We start from the raw sequence: 23,248 nt of genomic DNA, 5'->3' as shown, positions 1-23,248 counted from the left end.
AATGGTAACTGATGGAGGAAGGTTACAGGAGAAGTGAATGAGATGGTTTCACTGAGGAAGAGACTAGAAAGACAGCAACCTTGGTGCAGAAGCTGGTAAGTTCTGTAGGCAAGGAGTCCGGTTGGTAGAAAACGTAGGAAGGCATTATAGGAAGACAATCTTCAAGAATAGAAGATGTTTGTGTAAGTTAAAAAAAAATTAGCAAACCAGTCCACTCAACAAAAAGCAATCTGCAAAAAACCCATACTTCCCATAACACACAGTGATATTCAGTAAATTTTAGAGACATATGGGTAGATAAGAGAAAAATATTAGTCATTATCTTTTCATGCTAAATTTTTATTTCAATGTTATGCAACTGCATAAGTATAAATATTTGTTCAATATACAACAATTATGACATCCATAGGGAATTTCTTAGAGAAAATAAGACTGCAAACACTTTATTGCACAGATCCTAACAAACTGGTAAGCTGGTAAATCTACAGCTGGGAGTACTACCGAGGAGCACACCTTACAATCACAGGAGACGGACCAAAGAGAACACAGGGGAATTTCTACCAGCTGATTGGAGAGGTTTACAACAACGAACAGGGTTTACATGAATGCAACCTTAAGTACTCTTTACTCATCCAAAATGCAAAAACATATTTGGCAAAAATGATAATACACTATACAAAATATACATAAAAATATCATTTGTAAACAAGCAGCTAGTTGTGCTTTAAAGGAAACTGGACAGTTAAAAAGCAAAGGCTGTAAACCATGAACTACCTCCCGACACACCTGTCATGATGTCTGAGGACAGAGGACTGGGTTCTGACAACTGCCAAACACAGATATGAATTATAAATGTTGAGACCACTTTGGAAACCCATTTAGGTTCTTCTAAAATATGTGTTTCTTCTACAATTTCGCAACGTTAGTGATGGGGAAAGCGTAAAACTACAAGGGGGGGGAAAACCAGGGGTAAGGTGGGGGGCACTTTTTGTTTTGTTTTGCCAACTCATTTTACAATGAAGGACAACCCAGCAGTCAGTTAAGTTCTGCCTTTGTTTTTGGAGCAGAGTTTACAGCCTTGCTAAATAATTTACAATCCACAGGCTGTGCTTTAGATGAACAATTTAGATACTGAGACCTCCGAGGGGGTTTGGGTGCTGAATTCGTATTTATTGGGAATTGTTTTTCTGTCTTGAAAAACAAAACAGAAAATCCTGCCATGGATCCCAAGCATCTTATAAATACTTATCTGTGTGTATTTTCTCTTAGTGCCTTAGTACTTAGGTTATCAAGTGCCATCTTACGATACAAAACAACCCACCAGGACAACTGCAACAAAAACAAACAAAAAAAACCCTCAGCACTAAATGATGTGACGAAGTCTACATATTCCATGGTATACAAAATTTAAATAAGGCTTAGCAAAAGTAAAAAGGACAGTCACATTCAAGCACCAAATAGCTCCACCAAGTCTTTTTGTTAAAAAATGCTGCTCTTTATTAATACAGTATTTTTTTTGCATACGAATAAAGAGATCATATTATGAAATGTATGGAGCTACTCGATGCATCAGAAATGAATGTGAAACCCAGGAACTTGCTAAAAACAGCAAGCTTCATCTACAACATAAGGCCCCAGCTATGTATTAAAATGTATCTGATGTCCTGATTATTCATTAATATATATGCTATGATGCCCCCCTTTTCCCTCAAAAATGCAAATTTAAAACCTCTTCCAATGCCTGATGCTTATTATTCAACTTAAGTACTCTCCAATCTGTGTGTGGCCAGTAATTTTCTTTTTTTGTTCAAGAGCAGGGCTGGTGCAAGACTACTACACAACGTGTGCTTCTTGGACTAGTAACTCATAGCATCGAGGCCTGAGTTTAAGAGCGTGAAAAGAAGGGAAAGTGAGAGAAATAAAGCTGACATGTGTTTAGAGCCTCCACAACACCCAGGGTGAAGACCCAACATATATACCCACAGACAAGGATAACTGGCCTTTCAGACAGCTGGACCCAGGATCAAGTCCACTGGGATGACTGTGACATGAAAGTGGTTACCTCCGCTCGTTCCGGCCATTCCTAATGGAGGAAGATGGCAAATGCAGTGATTAGAGTAGTTCTTGCTTTAAGATCTGGAAATCTACGGAGCCAGATACAGCACTATCGAAATCTCGGGTTAAAAAGACACACACAAACTCACCATCTACTGTCTTTAGGGCTTTCTTTCATCTTGAACTCTAAGAATGTTTTAACTTAATAAAAATGTAGTCTTGAAATAGTCTCTTAAACCACAGAGCAAACCATGTGGGTGGATGTGTATATATGCATATATATACACGAACATGAGTGCAGCTAAACTTTTACACACACCGAGTTTTAACCACTTTGCTTCATTACTACATGATGGTAAGTGGTAAAGCAAAATCCTACTGGGGGAAAAAAAGCTGTGGTAAACAACGCCATCAGCAGCAAGATATCACTCTACATCCCAAACCAAACACACTGCTAGGTATTTACAGAGAGAATCTTTTTCCTCAACCACCCTCCGCTGTAAAGGTGTTTCTTTATTGTTGCTCTTTTCTTTTTTTCCTACAGACACTCTCTGGTAACAGTTTTCGGGTTACAATCGGGAAGGCAATTGGAAGAAGGTCCCCTCTTTCTCTCTCTCTCTCTCTCCCTCTCCTCCTCTGCCGAGAGCCTGCAGGCTCTGCCTGGCAGGCATTCCCACACAGTGCTGGCTTCACAAGGTAGTCAAGACTCAGGTACACATTCAGGTCGGGTCTCCCCAGTCCGGCCTGGGGCCTGCCCTGTTAGGAGGCCTTTTTGTGCGGGCTGCTGCGCAAACTCTCTTTCCCCCGCCTCTGCCGCACCACGAAGTCCTTCTCAGAAGAAAGGGTGATGGGCCGGTCAGGGTTTGGAGCTGGGGACACCTTGGTCACTTCTCTGCCCGAGATCTGTTTCCTAGTCTGAGAGGGCAAGGCTGCGACAGGCTCTTTGCCTTTGGTTTCTCCCGTGGTGGCAGTTATGGACAGGGCCTTGTCCCTGTCGCCGGCTCCCCCTGCCACGTGCGGGCTTGGGGGGTGCAACTCCAGGGTGATGGTGGAGCTCCGGAAGGATGGCAGAGAGTCACTCTTTGTCATGTGGGCTCTGCCATCGCCACCGGGCAGGGTCTTCCCCGCAGCCCCGCTGACCTTGGCCAAAGATGCGTCACCGCCGGTCGCAGCAGCCTCTCGAGCCCCCAGTCTGGCATCAGGAAAGCTGGAAGAGGAGCTCAGAGACTTTTCCGGGATGGCAGTGGATTTAAAAGAACTCTGTCCGGTGGCCGAGGGCGACCGTTTCATGCCGCTGGGCTTGCCTGCCTCTGTCAGCGGCTTCTGGGGACTCAGCACTTTGCCCTTGGCCTCTGGCAAACCCTTCCCCATGGCAGCTGCCGGCCGCTCTGGGCCTTTGGGCCGGGCCTCGCTGGGTGCCAGGGCAAGGCTGGCCTCCAGCTTCCCACCGTCGGCTGGAAGGTAAAGTGCTTCAGTGCATTTCTTCCCCTCAGACTTCCTGTCTGTGGTGGTGGCAGCCTGTGAACTTGGACTCCTGTCTGTCTGTCTGCACAGAGGGGGGCAATCTTTCACAGTGGATGGTTTGGGGTGCTTTGGAGACACGTTTTGCTTTTCACTGGCAGGGGCCACTCTCTGGTCCCCCTGCTCAACCCCTCTGGGGTGTCCTTGCTGTGGCGGAGGCGTGGGCTTCTCCAGCGCCTCCGGGGGCCGCCCACCACTGGTGGGTTTTACCTTGGCGTCGAGAGGACCCCCTTGCGTGTGCAGCAGAACTGAGGGTCCACTTCCTCCTGGGCTAATCGCTTGGGTGGCTGTGTTCTGGCAGCCTGGGCGGGCGGGGAGCACGTCCATCAAGCCCTTACCACTGCCCTTCCTCTCTCGGCTGGGGCCAACCGGGGGCTGGGCCGCAGACTCTCCGTCTGCCGCTGGCCCAACGCTTGGCTTCTGGGAGGAGACGGCTCGGTCAGGGTGCTTGGACTTTGCAGGGCTTGGGTCGGGACCAGGCCCGGGTCTGTGGCTGCTGCTTTCGCCATGCACTGCAGCGGGCTTGGCAGGGCCCTGGGGGCCCAGGCTGGGCTCTGTGGCACAGGGCTTGCCGCCCGGCTCTCTGCCTGCGGTGTGGCTCGGGGCGCTGCCGAGCTGCTGAGCGGCCAGGCCGGGCAGGTCTTTGGTGACCAGCGGGGACTGAGAGCTACTGCCGACGTTCTTTTGTAGAGGCTGTTCTTTCCTTTCCGGTTCCTTGGGACCGTCTTTCTGCAAAGATGGGAAAGCAGAGAGCTGGTCCTCCTTCCCACGCTCAGTGCCCGCTGGCTGCTGGGACCCCCGGCTGGGAGCAGCTTCTGGCTGGGGTTCCATGCCGCCTCTCCCTCTGCCCAGCTCCCTCTCGCGAGGAGTCGCTGCTGACTGCAAACCAGCCTCCTCCCGTGCCGGTGGCCTCACCTCATCTCGGACATCTCTGGGGGTTGTCTTGCCACAAGATCCCCATGCTTTCTCCATGGCGTGGGTCTGTGCGTAGGAATCTGGGCGGGTCCTTCCCCCGGAGAGGAGGTTTCTGGAATTATCACTGGTTTTAGCAGCTTCTGGAGGATACGACTCCATGGAGGGGTCCCTGTGCGAGTCAGCCCTCACAGCAGACCGCTCGCCCCTGGCCATGGAAGGGCCCCGGTCAAAGGATTCCTTCCCACTCGGCTTCTCTCTCGAGACGGTACCTTCAGGCTGCAGCAGGCCCCGCATCCTGGGTGGGTCAGCGCCTGCGCCCTGCGGGTTTGGCCCGAGGGAGAGGAGGAGTTTGGTGTCGCGACTGTGGTCTTGGTGTTTGCTGGGGCCCCCCTCTCTCAGCTGGGGATCACTTTCCATGACCGTCACTGGGCTCCTGGCCGCACGGGAAGCTTTCCTGTCCCGTTTTAGCTCTGGGTCAGAGCAAGGCACGGGAGCTGCTGGTGCATTCTGGAGACCCCGGCTGGGGGGCGGGAACCGGGGCTCCAGCAGGTAGGACTTGTTCATCCTGAAGCCGCCAGGGGAAGGCTCCCTCTGACCCGCCGTCTCACCCTTCTTGGCTCCCGTGCTGGGGAGAGCCGGCGGCACAGAGGGCCCCACATCGCTGGCCGGGCTGGGGCTCTGGGCAGGCTCTGGGGAAGGCAGCTCTGTCTTAGAGGCCTGAGGTCCAGATAAGAGAGCAATATCCAAAGTGCCTTCAATTGGCTTCAGGCAGGACACAGACCTACCTTCTAGTTTATACTCGGAGGGGCTTTTCCGGACAGGTGACTCAGGAGCAACCAAGCCTGGCTTCTCCACTCCACCGTCCACCCGGCCAGCTAGTGCCTTGAGGGGGACAAAGGAGACAGCGCTGATCTGAGCTACATGGGCAGGGCTCATGAATGCTCGGCTCTCAGAGGCCGCTGGGGCCTCCTGCTGTCCACCCATGGGCCGGACTGGGTTCCCGGGCAGGCTTTCGTGGGCACTAGACGTCATCTTAGGCTTGAGTACAGGGCATAGGCTGTCATCTTTGTCTTCAAGCGACATTTTCTTTCGGAGGTAATCGATGTTGGCCAGTTTGCTGTCTAACTTTTCACATCGGAGACACTCCTTAGCCTGGGAGGCCTTCTCTGTGTTTTCACCCTTCCCAGAGCTGGACCTGTCAGCGGAGTGGCACACAGTGTCCTGCAGGGTGCTGGGAGCAGAGGTGCGCTTGAAGTCACAGACGCCCTGGCTGTGGTCCCCGGGGGTCGGGCCGTGACCAGCGGCTGCCCCTTCTGAGGTCATCCCCTCGCTGGCCCGAACGCTGGCCTGCTTGTGAAGAGCCCCTTTCAGCAGGCTGCCCAAGGATGGGGCCTCCTGCAAGGCCCCTTTGCTATCAAAATGATTCGACCTTTCCAAAGCCTTTGGATATATCTTCTTCTCTCTCTCTTCTAGCCTAAAAGTAGAGAGGTTTTCTAAATCACTCCCAAGTCCATGGGATTTCTGGTGGGATTCTTGTTTCTCTGGGAAACCATCTGGCTTCTTCACCACCACCTTGGCCTTGAGCTTCTCTCGGTCCAGCTCGTCCACAGACTCCTGTCTCCCCAGCTTCCGGGAGACAGGGCGCTTCAGGCAGCCTTGCTCCACAGGCCTGGCGCGGCTCAGAGAAGGGGCGTCACACACATTCTCGTCTAGGCTCTGCAAGGTCACTTCCCGCGGAGGCTGTTCCCGGGGGACCTCCTCCTGGGTCACCTCCAGGCTGTGCTTGCGGGAACACAGGTGCTTCTTGTCACTGCCATAGGAAGGAGACAGCTTCTCCTCTGACTGCACGCGTTTGAGCAGTGGAGACCTTGGGGGCTCTGCACTCTTAGGTCTCACAATATGTCTGACAATGGTGGGAGGGGAGTGCATTTTGCTGGGAAAGGCTTGCGCGATCTTGGAATTGCCAAGCGAGTGTCCCAACAGAGGGGATGGTGACCGCTGAGGGGAGGTGGGCTGTGGTGTGGGAGACGGGGTCCGGGCCAGTGGAGAGAGCGGGATGCTGCCAGCCGACTTCCGCCTTCCAGAACGGTAGCGCTGTCCGCTGAGTTTGGGAGCCAGACCATGTAGGGTGCTGGGCCGGATGTGTCCTGACCCCGCTGGAGAATTGGGGGCACTAGAGCTTGGGGAGCTGCTCTGAGAGGAGTTAGTACCTATGGGTGGAAAACACAAAGCCGTGAGCAATTGACTCCTTCCCTTTTCTTTCCATGCTTCTAACCCAAAAGGTTGTAGGTCAGGTCATATCAAGGTCAGCAAATTGTCTTAGCAACTAACTCTAATGAATAACTGCTTTTCAGATAAACCTCCCCCACATCAGGGTTCAACTCAGTATCTCCTGCCCTGATGGGTCTAAGTAGCAGTGTCTTATGGCCACTCACTGATTTATATGCCCAACCTTCTTTCATTGGGTTGGAATGAGCTCCAGTCCCTCAGGGGCTCCGATGGTGACTCTGACCCCTTCTCAGCTCTCCCCTGCTGTTTGGCTCAGGAGACAGACTCACCTGATGGAAAGTCAGGGGTGGAGCGATAGCTGGGCGTGGGGGACCGGGGAGATAAGCTGTGCGTGGGGGAGCCCGGGAGGCTCTCCCCTGATGACAGGGACCGGTTCAAACAGGAGAAACTTCGGCTGGTGTGGAGTAAAGGAGAAGGCTGCTTGGCTAGTTTTTTGAAAAGGGATCTCCTCCTAGAGTGAAAACGAGCAAACGGATCAGATTCTACACAGAACCCACCCCCCGGCACCATCTCCCCACATTACCGGTGTGCTCGGTTCACACCTTGCGCCAGGGACAGCGACATGGTGGCAGACCCCACACTAAGGTACAGGTTCCCACTTCCGTTTTAAAAACCTTCTTATAACTCAGAAAGGAAGGGTCTTTGCTAGTATACAATGGAAGCACTCTTCATTCCAAAGACTTTAAGAAGAAGTGATTGAATAGGACAAATAGAAAGCCTATGAAATATATAGTCATTTATTTATCTGTCAGGGTTATGAGGAACGTGTTTCGTACCTGAAAGCTTCTAAGTATGTAACCCTCAGATACAGTGACACAATTTAATTAACAGATAATACAAAGTAAGTCTCTGGAAGAAAAACCATCATCTTGGATACAGAATTCTTTAATGGCGATACACCCGGCAGAGGCTTTATCAGCGAGGGGCTGTTTGCTGGGCCTATTCCACTGTGGGCTCTCGAATATTCCTAATGACAATGCAGGCTGTACATTTACATAGAAAAAGCAAGAAAGGTGAACTGAAGCTTATCATTATCAGCAGGGCACCAGACACTATACAGCTGCAGCAGAAGCAAATGTGTATTTAGGGCTCAACAAGCATATCTTAAAGGGGGAAAGAAAGCTTCAGATGGCTTAGAAGTACAAGTGGCTATAGAGAGTTCTTTCACCTTTTCGTCATGGAAGCCTCACTCACCCGCAGTGAGCTTAAGCAAAACGTTTAAATGCTGCTACTCTTTTAGAAACAATGTGTTCTATAGGACTTAAAGCACAATTAAAATCTAAAAGCACCCATTAAGCAAAGTATAGAAATCACATATTAATACAAAAGACTGCATCTCAGAATTTGTGTGTGGGTGTAACTTGAATTTAAGTAATGAATGTACTGGAGTTAAACAATGAAATCATTTCATAAAGTTCCTAATGACAGATAGCAACTCCTTTGCTCTGCCCTCAGCCCCACTCGGCACAGAAACCACTTTCTACTCCTTCAGCTCTTTCTTCACCTATTTGTCTGCATATTGCTAAGTAATCTCTTCATGTTTTCGTTTTTTCAGTTTTAGAAACAATGTATTGATTTCCTTGTACAGAAGATGACACTTGAGCTCTTACACAACCCCCTTCCATCTTCTGACCAAACACACTTCCCCTTTTCTATTCCTCCCTCTAGAGCTAAAACAAAACTTTCAGTTAGAAAAGAGGCTGGGCTTTTCTCTCTTTTATATTATAAATACTGTTCACAGCTGGGCCATGCAAAACATCATTCCATTTCCTTTGTTGGAGGACTTCGTCTTTCCTGGAGTTATTAAGCATCCCTTTTTCATTTGCTTATTTCCCCACATTTCTGTCATCAAAATTTCTCTTAATACATCAGACACATTAGATCCGAGTGGAAAAAGGAGGGGTGCTGCTGCGGCGTCATGTGGGGAGCCCATCCAGACAGGTGCCTGGCAAGAAGTGTCCCCACCAGAAACACATGCACACGTCTTTCCAGTGTCTGCATAGAGCACAAAAGGACTCACACCGCCTCCCAGATTGCACATGTGTAAGCCAGTTACATCTGAAGTAAAACAAAGCCCCTTTATTTTTAAACTTAGGTGGATGCTTTATAGATACAGTTATTTTACAGTATCTGGCATTAAAAAATAGCAACTGTTAAAAAAATAGCAACTATTTGTTCTCAGATAATGTAAAGGATATTATTAAACTTAGATTTAATGTTAAAAAAGTGCCTGAAGGTCCAGGGCCTCAAATCCAACTCAAGTGTAGAGGCTTAAGAAACAGCAAAGTGCTGTTCATGGTACTCATATGGGGCAAAAACAAAAATGCAGCCTGAATTCTTGTATGATGTAACTATGTAAATCTTTTCATTGTGAAAAATGCTATTATGAATGTGCACTTTAATGTATATATATTTGAACCACGGCGCCAAATGTCTCACAGAAAAACGAATCTTCGTCATACGTGTTAATTAAGGAATAACCTTCCCCCAACATGGGTATATTAAAAACCCACAAAAATATTGCTTTAACTAACCTTTCTAGGCTTTCTTTCTTCTTAGATTTTTTGCTCCGCCTCACCATCCGGCTCTTATAGCTGTTTCTCCTGGCTGGTCCCGTTTTGATTGACGTGTTTTCAAATGGGGTAGTAGTGATTGACACCTTATTTCCACTCTATAAAAAAAAATATATGGGGTGGCATTAAAGGGAAAATCTGGGAGCAAACAGGATCAGAACTGGGATAGGAGATTCAAAACCAAATAAAGATACATAAGGACATACATACAAAAGCCTTCCATGTCTAAATAGCCTTTTAAGCAGTGACATCCTGACAACACGAAGGCAAAACCCTCTTTGAGAGGGTAGGCTCTGGACTCCACAGACGTGAGTTCAAATTCAAGTTCTATGCCCTCGCTGTGCCTCAGACACGTGCACTATCCAGCAATGGTCCAGCATCACATCTCACTCTCGGGGGCTCGTGTGAGAGTTACCCGGCACGGCGTCCGTAAAGCCTTCGGCACCAAGTATGACAAGGGCAAGGGACTCTATACATAACAGTGCTCTTCATCCATATGTACTAAGTATAAATGTGCCCAGCGGCTGTCTGGTTTTGGTTGATTTAGTTTTCTTTTTTCTCCTTTTTGTGTTTTTCCTTTACCTAGAAATTATAGACCAGCAAAACTGAGGGAGACTTTTATTTTTAATTATTTTAAAAGATTCTATCGCTATCACCATAAAACCCGTCAGCTTGCAGAGCTGGGAGTTTATGCCACAGAGTATAAACCGGCCTTTCTGTAACCAGGTCACGCATGGCGAGGTAACTCCTGGTAGATTTCTGGGACTTTCACTCGGTGCTGGGACAGGGCTGACTGGGCAGGCTCTGGGGGTGGACAGAAGAGTGGAGGCAGAAGCTTGGCTGAGGGGCGCCCTGGGCAGATGGTAGGGCTGATCCCCTTCGCTCCAGCATTAATGACTTCTTCTTGAATTTCTTAATAACCAGGGGAGAAACATGTCCTTTCAGTCACAGATGGCCCTGATTACCTCGAAAAGACAAGAAGTGTAAGGAGAAGGGTCTTTGAAAAGGTCTGTGCCTAGAAAACACCTAGCCATTCAGCTCTAAGTGGTACTAAGTGATGGGGAGTTAAGTATTGTGGGGGCAGGGGGACCAAACCAAGGGGACTGACTGTTTTACTGTTAACATCTACCACCTCCCACCCGCCGCTGCTCCAATATGAGGATACGTGACATTTTAAGAAGAGATTGCTAAGTATAAGTAAAAATAAAAATCAATGAGAAGCCTATCACCAGCTAACTTGTAATATTTCAGTATATTTCCTGCTCTTTTTTTCAGGCATGTATAAATTATGCACATACACAGACATACTTTGTCAATAATTTTAATTAATCTAATATTTAGGTTTATCTTGTTTTTCCATTTGACATTATAGAACTTGGAAAACCTTCCCTACATCACTGAATATTCATTAAGAACATAATTTTTGGGCACCTGGGTGGCTCAGTCTGACTTCGGGTCAGGTCATGTTCTTGCAGTTCGTGGGCTCAAAGCCCTGTGTCAGGCTCTGAGCCTGCAGCCTGCTTCAGGTTTTGTGTCTCCGTCTCTCTATGTCCCTTCCCCATTAGCACCCACTCTGTCTCTCCCTCTCTCTCCCCCTGCTCTCAGAAGTAAACATTAAAAAGAATTTTAAAAAAACATAATTTTTATTTGTTGTATAATGTTTCATGAGATGGGTGAATGAAAATTCAATGATTTCCCTACTAGTATTATTTCCTACTTTTCAGTTCTTTTAAGAGTTGCCATATATAGCCTTCCCCATAAATCTCTGTCCTAATCTCTGTCAGTTCCCTTAGATTATTACATAATGAGAGTCAGTGCAGTGAATCAAAGGGCCTATCTAAACTTTTTTCATTTTTTATTTTAGAATGCATGAGAGGTGAAGAGGGGCAGTGGGAAGAGGGAGAGAAAGAGAGACAGGGAAAGAAAGAAAGAGAATTCCAAGCAGGCTCTAGACTCGGAGCCTGACGGGGGCTCAATTCCATGACCCTGGGTGTTGGGAGCTATTTGAACTCACTGGTAGAGTGAAAATTCCTGGTGAGTGTATGGCAAGTTTGCATGGTCTCTTGCCCCCAGATAACTCCCAAAATCTACCCTCTTGAAACTTTTCATTTCTGCTTGGGCACTAAACCTCAGAGTGCTTTGCTGGTTAGTGTCAGGAGCGGCCTGTCCCCCTGCCCTGTCCCTGAGGCATGATTGCACCTGGTCAGGGAAAAGATGAGTAAACTAGATACACCCTAATGCAACATATAGTTTCCCCTAAGCAATTATCTGATAACTGACTACCTTCTGAGCCTGAACGCCTTTGTGAAAGTCACTACTGCAATAAAACGTATCAATCATCTTCGGGACTGTGAGAGCAGGCATTATGACTCCTGAGAACCTGCTTTTCTGGGAACTTTCTCTTAGAGTTATAAACAGCCTAATGACCCTTACTCATAAAAAACTGACCCTTACTAAACAATGCTGTTTGCCTCTTGGTTAGAGGTCACTTCGTTAAGGCTAGACCTGAGGTTTTGTAAAAATACCTATGACACCATGAATACCTGTAGCTAAGTTTTTTATGACAATCATTACTATTAGAATTGTAACTTCTGCAGAACCCATGTCCTGGAAAATTGTAAAACTTACCTATGAGAAATCATTTACTGCTCTCTCTGGTTCTTGTACCTTTTGCCATAAATAAAGCTTGAGAACCAGACAGGGCAGAGATGCCTGCCAAAATGGTAGAGATACCTGCCAGGTGGGCAGGGATGCCCATCTGGTGATCAGAACGAAACACAAGGCTCTCTCACTCTCTCTGGCCTACACTGTCATCCTTCAGGGGAACCCTGGACCTGTAGGAGCTGGAGTCCGGCACCTGGGATCATGACCTGAGCTGTTATCAAGAGTTGGACTCTCAACGAACTGAGCCACCCAGCTGCCCTAAACTTTTTAAAGACTCTTAGTACATACTAATACATGATTTTCCAGAAAGCTTAGGTCAATACATACTTTTGCCACCAGCATGTAAATACTTTTCTTACCACAGGTTTCTCAGAACTGAGTATTAACATTAAACAAATTACCAATTTTATACAAATAGGTTGTAGCAAGTTTTAATCTTCTTTCTGTGACAATGACTCATTTATTTTGGTCATTCCTATTTTTTTAAAATGATCTGTTCATGTCTTACATCCACTTTTGTATCAGCAAGATTAGTATTTTATGAATGATTTTAGAGGGGTTTTTTGTATACTTAAGAACGTGTAATTCCATTACCGAATGTCACCTTTGTAAAAAGTATCCTACGGAAATAAGATTTGAACAGGAACAAAAGGAAAAGACTTCTTAAAGAATAAACTGTATGTTCCATATGCAAATGCCACAGGTTTAAAACTAAACCCTTATCTGACAGTAAAGTTTGAGTCTCTTTCTTGTTTAAACGGAACATTCAGCTTATAAGCATGAAAGGCCCATGAGTGGAAGTTGTGAGAAGGGATGTTCTCTTCACAATGGAGGGAGGCCACGCTACCATTTCAGTTTTCCTGTATGTCCTTAGGTGAATGAAAAGGGTTAACAACTATGGCTAGAGTTCCTCTTTCACTGCAGCTCCTTCCACATTCACACAGAGTGGACACAGACAGCCATCATACGTCCACTGGGGCTACCCCACTGCGTGAGTCACTGAGCCTGAATCCGATTCCCACTTTCTGGCATAATTCACCAGTGGTTTTCAATCTTTATCTATAAGAGGCTAACAAGGCCACCCAGCGTTTTTAAAGCGCATTTTGAGCATTGAAGCATTTTTCCTGTATATTCTCTTACTTTATTTTCACCACCAAATCATGAGGGTGGTTTTCTTTTTGTCTTTCTTTTACAACCTTGTGAGGTGGGGATGGATTGTTAGCCTTCATTATAGATGAGGAAAACAGAGCACGGATGAGGAGTGTCCTTCTTTCCCAAGGTCGCAGAGCCCAGCTTAAGAGCCCACGTGTGGCTCTCTGCCCCTCACCCTCCTGCCCGCCCCCGTGGGCACGGCATGACCGGGCCCTCCGCCTCTCTTGCCCCAGCAGAATAGACGGCTTACACTTAGCAGGGAGTGAAGGAACCAGGCACTGGGTCAGTATAGGGAATGGTCAGTGTATCAGACTGTTAAGAAGAAAATCAAGACAAACAAAAACAGCATAAACACATGAAATAAAAATAAATGATGAGCACATCTCATCACAAAAGTTACAACCACGGCTTTTAAATCAGAGCGTATCACCGAGTTCAGTACAAATGATCCCTTCCCCTATTAAAAACTCAGGTTTCCCTTTCTTGTTTCTATATATGGCTGTTCCAGAGGAGAGAGTGCTTGAATCGTACATCGACAAAACTTCCCTAAGGAGGAACTACAGACACAAAAGATGTAAAGTGCAAATTATGAAAATGGTAAATGGGAAAAAAAAATAGCTTAATCCACAACAGGGTGAGAGTTGTAAAGCCTGCCACCTGCTGGATCCGGTGGGTACATGGAGGGCTGCCTGAGCCCAGTGCCAAGTACCTGGCCAAGCCAATTTTTCATCAATACGCTCTTCTGAAAGAGCGAACTCTTGTAAGAGAAATTCTGTGGCACTTGTTTAAGAAAAGTAACAACAACAACAAAAAAATGGTGCCGGCAGACTGTTCCGTGTTCAATTTGCTCACTCTTGCTAGAAACTGTTGGTACCGTTGTGTACGGCACAAGGGAAATTATTTGAAGCTGGCTGAAACGAACACAACGGCAGGCTATCCCGCTCTTCCTCTCAGTCTGGCTCCATGTTAGCTTCTCAGCTGGCCTTGGAGAGACTACTTTTACATTCCTGTCTCCGCAACCCGCCCATGGAGTGTCGCGCTTTCTGCAGGTCTATGTCTTTACTCCAACAAGGACCTTGCACAGTCCATCCCACATCCAAACCCAGGCTCCAGTCCCTGCAGGGTGATTCGGGTGCCTCAAGCACCCTGAGCTTCCGTGGCCTTGCGTTTGCACACACCCTCTTTGTTCTGCTGCGCTCACCCTGCACTCCCTTCCCATACACCAACCCTGCACACAGCCTTCCCACAGCCCTGCACAGATAGCCCCTAACTCTTCCTCCCTGGAAAGCCACCTCTCCTTCAGAATGTGGGCTGGATTTACAGTCGGCTCCTTATATTTAACACGGTGACTAGAGACTTGATATCACCGTTGTTTCTCCGTGTGAACATGGACTGCGTGACTGGCGATGAGAGAACGTCACGCATGGGGCGCTCTGGGGGGCTCATGCCACGCGCAGGCTCTGATGCACACTGTGGGGTGCGAATCCTCTTCTGCTCCATCCTAGCGGGTAGCCTTGGGCTGCTTTGCTAAATTTCTCCTGCTTTAATTTCTTCAACTGTAAAATGGGGACACCGTGATGTACAGCACCTACTGCACAGCCAAGTGAGGATTATAGGGGTTCATCTACATAAAGCATTATTCCCTAGTATTTGTATGTGCCATCTCTTGAGCAGTCAGCCCTTCAGTACCTAACACAATGCTCTGCACGTTCTCAGGACTTGGCGAATAGGTAAGGTGGTCATAATGACACTATTTGATAGACTGCGTTCTCATATCTAAAGGCTCCCCAGAGTTCACAGAAAGGAAATTTTTGAAGTAGGGGCTAATGAAGTTTTAGGGCTGCTTTTATGCTCTGGGTATTTAAACTAATACTACCCCCAAAAGCAATCTGGTTTAATTGAGAGTTTCCCACCTTAGAGAGGTTAAGCCAGGCATGCTATCATGTGCCTTAATACGGACTCCATCTATCGCTGCTGTGAGTGGACAAAGATTTCACCGCTTTTCCAGAAGCTACCTGAAAGCCTAATGGAGGTGACTACCTCCTTGTGGCAGGGCAGTTGTGAGGCAAAGCTGAAGGAGCACGCTTGAGGGGATTCACAGAACCCGTGAGGAACGGAACTGGAGAACCACAGGATTCTGTAATTCCATGGCTCTATGATGCAAAGCGACTTTGGACAAGCTTCCCTGTGGATATAAGTTAGTGTTTCCATAGCGGGTCTTCTTGGAAGCTGTCAGAGTAAACGAGACCAGATGTGAAGACATCAAATGTGGAGATTGCTTAGTCTGCTTGCAATCTGAAAGGTATTTCAGTACTGTACACTTCCTTCTCAACAGATAAATAGCAGCCGCAAGCAATGGCTCTTCTGTTTTTTCCTGAGGTGCCATGACATTTCGTGAGTAGTTCACAAGTGTAGAACATGAAGCAAACAGAGGCGCCTGGGTGGCTCCGTCAGCTGAGCATGTGACTCTGGCTCAGGTTCGAGCCCCGCATAGGGCTCTGTGCTGACAGCTCAGAGCCTGGAGCCTGCTTCAGATTCTGTGTCTCCCTCTCTCTTTCTGGCCTACCACCACTCACAATCTGTCTCTCTCTCAAAAATAAACATTAAAAAAAATTAGAAAAAAAGAACATCAAGTAAACAGCATCCAAGAATACCAAAATATAGCCACCACGCTTCCGTTCCATGAGTGACGTCACGAGGAAGCTCAGTGTTGATCCTACTCGCTCTACACAGTGTCCAAGAACCGCTGTTTAAATTTGGAAAAAAGCTGCGTGATTACACAGTTCACTGGGAAGATAATTAAATCTCTCGTATCCTTTTTGTTTCATTACACTGGTTGCTCCTCTGGAGTGCTTCCTTTAGGAAGCAGAGACAGGCGGGATCCTCTGCTTGGCTCTGTGACAGAGCACGCCATGGCTCCCGACACAGCGTGTGACTCAGTTTCAGAGACACACGGACTACATCCAGCAACAAAGGTGCTCCACCACCAGAGGAGGACGAAATGTTATGAAGGGGATTGGATTCGGCTAAGAGACTTTGCCAGAGGCTTTCAGGAGAAATATACGTTCACATTTCACAGAAACAGGTTTTAAAATCCAGGATCCTACCTAGTACTCCATAAAATAAATGATGAAAATAACCAAATGTCTCAGCAAGACAAACAAATGCACATTTTCTTAAAATACATATGAGTTTATTACTTCTTTTTTTGATTTTATGAGCAGATACAGGAAGTGAGAGGAAGAGAGTCTGTGGCCGACAAAGCCATGCTGCATGTAACATAATACTCTTACAAAGAAAGGAGAGAGCCAAGCTACATTACCACTGAAAATCCCTTGACCTTCTTTTAAATGCTAACGCCAAGATTGGAAAAAGCTCCAGCAGGATGAATAATAGCTAAGAGAACCTCACTGCAAAACAGAGACTTATTATCTAAAACAAAGGGTGAGCTCCTAGAACAACAGATCAAAGAGCATTTTAGAGACAAACGCCAGTGAAGTCTGGCCACCTCAGAGGTGCCTAAGCAACTGGAAAGGCATGTATCCTGGAAATGAAGACAGAGGGAGAGAAAAACCCAAAACAACCTTCCTTCCTGGGCTCTTACTCACAAAAGGTCAAGGGGCACCTGGGTGGCTCAGGTGGTTAAGCCTCCGACTCTTGGTTTCGGTTCAGGTCATGTTCTCATCATTTGTGGGTTCGAGCCCCATGTGAGGCTCCGTGTTTTCAGCAAAGGATTCTCTCTCTCTCTCTCTCTCTCTCTCTCTAACCCTCCCAGGCCCTCGAATTCTCTCAAAATAAGTAAAAAAACTTAAAACAACAACAACAACCACCCAGGGGTCGATCTGTGAGCCAGCACTGGGGCAGGCCCGGACCACAGGATCAGGTACTGTGTGAGAAGCTGCTGGTTAGACTCACGATTCTTTATATGCCTCCAGAATTTTGTTGTGCGGAGCCCAAAGTCACTTCAGGCGACTTTCATAGCCAGGGGAACTCAATGCCCTGACACCCACTTCTTGGATTCTTACTATGAGAAAGCTGTTCCACACCAGGTGGACATAGAGTATTACCAGGCATAGATGGTGAGCTCAAGTGAAAACCGCAGGTCCTGTGTCAACTCTTTCTATTCAATAGTCCGACTGCAAAGAGTAGACTAATCCCAGCCTTTTCATACTGACTGACAAACTGAATGGCCTGCATATCAAGACATGAGCCAAGACCTACCCAAAGTAGCCATGTGGTATTTGACTCCTTCCAAGGTAGCTTTTGGACCGCAAGCAAAGGAGAACCCTATCGTTCACCTCAATTCCACAAACATTTATTGCATGCCCACCTATAGATCTCAGGTTTGGGTCACCATGATGTTCTCTCAATATTGAGTCCAATGCCTCCAGTGATCGATAGCATGCATCTGTGAGGAAGCTAGTTAGTGTTAGGGGAACAACCTGTAGGTACGGATGACAGCAAAGTCAGGCGCCACCCTCTACATACTTTGGTTTTGAACCCAAGACCAAAATTTCACGAATAATGTGAACTGATCCGTGGCAATCACTTTCCTACAACCTGCTGTTTCACAATGGACCTCTGAATATGCCTGCTACCACTACTCTCAGAGCCTAGGCCAACCCTAATCTTTTGAAGAATATGCTCATATTAGCTGAGGGCATGAGAGAAAAGGAGAAAAGTCATTCAACTGCACTTATTTTTGGAAGGCTTAGCACACCCACTGCTTTGTAGCGCCTTCTACATGTCTAATTTTCTTTCCTGTTTCATTCAATGGAATTTCACTGTGATGTCTCTCCCCACTCGTAGACCTTTCTCTCCAAAAGTATAACATTCCTCCCTCTGCTACAGTCCTAAGTTGAACTTTATCTGCTTCCATACATCTCCTATGTCTCCCATATTTTTCAAGGACAAGGACTATACCTTAATTCCGGGGTTGCTAATATGTATGATGGCACTGGGCTCAGAACAGGTGCTCTGAAAAGGGTCTGAATGTACATTATCTAAATGGCATGTATGTATTTATGTTCTGTCTCTCAAGAGGCTGCAGTTTATCTGAAGCCGTGGCTCACACCTCTCCGTACAGAAGTCCCCTACAGCCCCTTTCAGTGCCCAAAAAGCAAGGATCATCCATAAATCTGCTGATTTGTAAAATAATCTTATATCTACAGACTCTATTTCTAATCACTGACTTTTTTTTCTGAACAATTTAAAATCAAGTACAAATTTGTCTTTATTTTTATAAGAGCCGTATTTGGAGCTATAACTTTATATTCTAGAGTCAGCAGGTGCTACAGCAAATAAGAGAACTGAAGATTCAGTGTAGATTTTCTCTCTCCACTCACATTCATGCTTCTTGTGATCTTAACTCCATGGGCTTTCTCAGCTTACATTCAAAACAGAAAATGATCTATGCTCAAAATCATTTATGTGAGGGCATAATGTTTGCTAGAACCCCTTCCTCCATTGCTACTTATTTCTGTCATCTACAGTGTACGTGTATATATTTCCATTTCTATTTTCCAAAGGAAATCCAACTCGCAGACTGAAACTTCAAATCTGACCTCACTTTCATACCACTTCATCTTCCATTGTACTGGAATAAAACCTACTCAATGGCCCTGAAGAAAACCATGTTTAGGATAGGTGACTTCCCAATGGATTTTACATTTGGAGGCTTATAAGGTGTAGAGAACTCTTGTTATTTGTAATTTAGAATAAGAAGTTAAATTCAGAAGTGTCTGTGCAGAGAGAAGGTCATATTTTTTCACGATATGTATAACCAACAAATTCATATTATCTCTCTCTTCACTTTTTATTAAACCTTAAACTACTGACTATTTTCTCAGTAATAAGACTGAGTATGTCTGCGTGCATCATGGAGAAGAACTTTAGAACTTAAGGAGAGAATGCTTGGTACCAGTTTTTTTTCTGATGACCTTTATCCGTATGGCATAGACATGAAAAAGACAGTACCTTTAGCAAGAGCTCTATAACTTCCGTGTGGACAAGTCCGTGCACTGGCTCTCCATTGATGTGTGTGATCAGATCCCCAGCCTTCAGCCCTGCCTGGCAAGCTGGACTTCCTTCTTCAACATTCTGAAGTTCAAGAAGAGAGCATAGATTCATCAGCTAACAAATGGCAAGCCTAACATCTGCTTCTTCTGGGTTAATCAGCAAATGATCCTAAACATCTAAGAGGAAATCAATAAGGTTATTGATTGTTATGGTTATTATTCCTTTTCTGTCATCATCCTAAAACAGGACAATTCCTTACAAAATTTCAGGTGAGTGGGGAAGTATTTTTTTTTTAATAAAAGGTCCAGAAAAATTAAAAAGAAGGGTCATGACAGGACTATCTTTGACTACAGTCACCATCTTGGTATGCAGAGTAGACAATAAAACATGAAAACTGGACAGAATTATGAGAAGCTATTAGTTTTTGCTCAATTCAATGCCACCACATCAAGGTAAAGGGCATGAAACAGGTCCCAAAGGCCAGCTTAGCAAAAAAACTGTTGGCTTATAAATATGCCTCTGCCAACTTATGCATTGTCCAGTTTGGCTGGGAATGAAAACTAACAAGGATGAGAGGCTGTGGGTCCTACCCAAACAATGTGGTGCACTGTATAGACGTCGCTGTCTCCCACGTACACCCGGATGGCTCGGATGGTAAAACCGTAGTTCTTCCCTGAACTGTGGATCACAATGGGCTGATGAGGACTGGCAGAGGCTGCTGAAGAATCTCGGCTGGGAGAAGAATCTCGTGAAGAAGAAGGGTCCGAGGACAGGGAATGGGGGGACATTGGACTTCCCAGAGGAGAAACGGTAAACATATCTGCAACACAGAAGCCAGTTGTTAAAGCTGCTGCTGATCACACAAACATCCACGCAGCCAGCCCACACTGCATGAGCCCTGCATGACTGGGAGCTCAGCGATGCAGCAAATCCATCATTCCTCATCAAGAAATACTATAAACATCTTTGTATTGCTAACTAGGATGGCTTTCCAAATAGGGGCTATGGAGAACACTTCAAAAGTTGTCTGTATTTTGGCTAATTTTTCAGTGAATTCTCTGAAGGCAGAATTTCTTCATTCTTTACGCTAATTAAAATACACACAAAACTTAGCTACTACCTGGCTGGGATAGCTTTAGTTGGTGCATTTTGTTTTCCTTAAAGAAACAAGTCAGAGATGCACAAATTTCAAGTATGCCTTTACACAGAGCAGACTGTGTAGACTATAGTAAAAGATTCTCAGGCTCCAAATCTTGTCCTCAGCAACTTTAAAATGATTCTTTTCAAACATACATGGTCAGGAAAACAATTATGGGTTGCTTTATACAGTATTACTGAACTAGTACGGAGTGATTTTGATCAAGACAACACTGAAATGTCAATTTCTTTATGAAGTAATCACTCCTAATTACTATGATTACAATTGATCCTCTTCATATAGTACCTATAATTCTAACAATGATTTTGAAAGATAATACAGGTAAAATAGAGAAAGTTTAAGAAAAACTTAGTTCATGTGCCAAAATACCAATTCTACCAGTTTTCTTGTTTTATAAGCAAACACACTTTGAATCTCTTGACATCGCTTGTTCCATCCATGTGAATCTAAACTGACCTTGTGTGTGTGTGTTTGACGAAAAAATGATCTACAAAAGATGCTGAGGTTTAAATGTGAGCTCAGTTGGAGTCAGGCTACTGGTGTTACTGAAGACTCACCAGGTTCAGGGAGTACCATGGTGGCCACAGCAAATGGACAGTACCCACACTATCATCCTTCTGATTCATATGTCTCTCCAAAGGAGAACAAAGCTAGATGGATCACTAGCGATGCTCCTTCACTTTGGGACTGCATGTGGCATTCTTGGTACTCTTCTGCCGGCTACCTTTTGTCTGAAGATCACAAGGCCAGGTGAAGGGTCACAGGGTGGTGGGCAGGGGACTTCTGACCATGTAAGCAGGAACCAGACAGAGTGGAAACACAGACACAGACACACACCCCCCCCCAAACTGCTGGAAAGCCAAGTCCCCAGTCCTTTATGTCATGAGTTTCTCTTATCGCCCCAAACTGAACAATTGCTCTGCTTTACTAAGATGTGGGCTTTCCCACTGGCTTTCAACAGTGAATTTGCCTTCCCAAGTGCAGCTGCTTTGGGATTATCAATAGTTATTCAAACTAGAGAGATAGATGGTTACTTTACCGTGCTGAATGGGATGCCTCCCAGAAAACAGAGTGCGCTAGAGTGAGCAATGCCCCCAAATGAGCATTTGTTTATATCAAATTTCTTTCTGCACAAACAGGAAATTTTGAAATTGTAAACAATGCCTTTTATACATGGTCTGTATTCCTCCAAATGCAAGCCATCTGCAATATAATTCAATAGCCACTTCCACTCTCATGCTGTCTGAGTGTTAAGTCGCAAACACCAGGGTGTATGTTTTCTCTCCTCCAGGGGGATTGCCATAGACTTAGAGATTCGTAGAGGCAAAGCCTAGGTGTGGAAAAATACTGCAATTCCACAAAACCATAATTAGGCCCACTCTTCCAATACAGGGGGGAAAATGACTACCAGTAGGAGGAGCACAGCTCAACGGACAGGCTTGGGAAAATCTGTAAATTTCAGCGCTGTGACTCTCTGCATCCCCAGGAATGAAAAACTTATGTTCTCCATATCTCTTTTCTCATTAATTAGAAGAGAAAAAACTGTACTTAGCTTTCCAACACATATGCTATAAACTGCTCGGTAAAGTATATAAATGATGCATAGTCTAGGGAAGAAAAATGATTCAGAGGAGATCCATTTACCACTTAATTTGAGGAGGGGGGAGCAGAGAAGCAAAGAAAACAAATAGAAGAAATAAGCCTGTGTGGGAAGGAAGCCTGCCTCATCTCCTGATGCAGAAAGAAGCAAGAAGAAATCAGCGACACGTGCTGTCTGGGGGCTCCGGAACTCCCGCGGGGAGAAACTCCAGAGAGATGTGCTAGGTACTGCCTGCCCGTTACTGCTTCTAGCAATCTTGCATCTCAATCAGCATTCCAAACTGGGGAGGGGGATACATGCACAACATCACACAATTTCATGCGAGTAGACGTCTCTCTACCTCCTGGGATCATGAGGGACAGAGCACTGGCAGAAAGGGACTTTGTGACTTTCCCCGAGATTTTCTTTTTTTCTGTGCTTTCTAATCGCTGCCGAGCCATGTGAGAAGCGGGTTCACTGGGTGGCTTTGAGGAATTATCTGTACTGTCCACACACTCGCTTCGTCCATTTATCTGATCCAAGTGCTCTGAAAAACTGCCAACTGTACAAAGAAGAAGGGATAAACACATTCAGGGAGACCTAGGATAGGAGAGGTGGGAAAGGGGAAGAGAGAGAGAAGGAAGAACAAACTAGGAAACGTGCTCCCACGTGGCTCATGAATCCATATGGCGTCAGGCAAACATTAAAAACGTGAGACTGATTTGAGAAAGGGGATGTGGAGGAGAAGGGGGGTGAAAGATGTGTCTATCCAGGTTTCATTCTACTTGTACCCAAGCCTGCTAATTCTCAATGACTCCACTTAACTACAAGATTCATTACCTTATAGGATCTCTATTTTATGACCCTTGTAGGGACAACTCCTTCCCAACTGCTTCCAACCATGAAAGGCTATGAACCAAATACCATCTTATATACATCACGACCACCCACTGTATACTGAGATTATCCTGTGATATTAATGGTCATTGTTAGCAATACCGTGAATAATGTGGGCATGTGGACATCATCTCATTTCTTCACGTAGACTTGGGACTATGTCATCTCCTAGCATCTTCCTGGACTGCATTAGTTAGACTGCACTAGGCTCACGTATGTAACTTGCAGGAGAGTGCCTTACATGTCACCTGTGACTTTTCACACTGTAAGCCTCCTTGCAAACCTCCCAAGATGACAAAGGACCGTACTCACTGCATTACTCAATGGTTCACTGCATATTCCTTGTTTTTACTTTAGACAGTGTATAATCTCCTGATCTGCCCTCAGGTTATTGGACCAGTGGTAAGATCCTTTCCCCTTTAAGCC

At 45.9% G+C, this 23,248-nt stretch overlaps 1 protein-coding gene across 3 annotated transcripts in view; it reads right to left on the bottom strand.

The window, feature by feature from the left end:
* Positions 1–318: 318 nt before the first annotated feature.
* MAST4 (microtubule associated serine/threonine kinase family member 4) overlaps positions 319–23,248 on the bottom strand; it is a 169,784-nt gene continuing 146,854 nt past the window's right edge. For 2 of the 3 annotated variants that reach the window (XM_029942361.1, XM_029942360.1), the window contains 6 exons: positions 22,287–22,487; positions 19,778–20,007; positions 19,146–19,268; positions 9,315–9,451; positions 7,050–7,231; positions 319–6,701 (listed from right to left, as the gene is read on the bottom strand). In XM_029942361.1, the coding sequence (XP_029798221.1) occupies positions 2,815–6,701; positions 7,050–7,231; positions 9,315–9,451; positions 19,146–19,268; positions 19,778–20,007; positions 22,287–22,487 (4,760 nt within the window). In that variant the 3' untranslated portion in view covers positions 319–2,814. The remainder of the gene's footprint in view (positions 6,702–7,049; positions 7,232–9,314; positions 9,452–19,145; positions 19,269–19,777; positions 20,008–22,286; positions 22,488–23,248) is intronic. The other variant, XM_029942362.1, reaches the window with a different exon arrangement.

The sequence above is a fragment of the Suricata suricatta genome, chromosome 6, assembly GCF_006229205.1.
Source record: "Suricata suricatta isolate VVHF042 chromosome 6, meerkat_22Aug2017_6uvM2_HiC, whole genome shotgun sequence".
Lineage (NCBI taxonomy): Eukaryota > Metazoa > Chordata > Mammalia > Carnivora > Herpestidae > Suricata > Suricata suricatta.
Note: the sequence above shows the minus strand (reverse complement) of the source record. Positions and strands in the feature narration are given on the sequence as shown.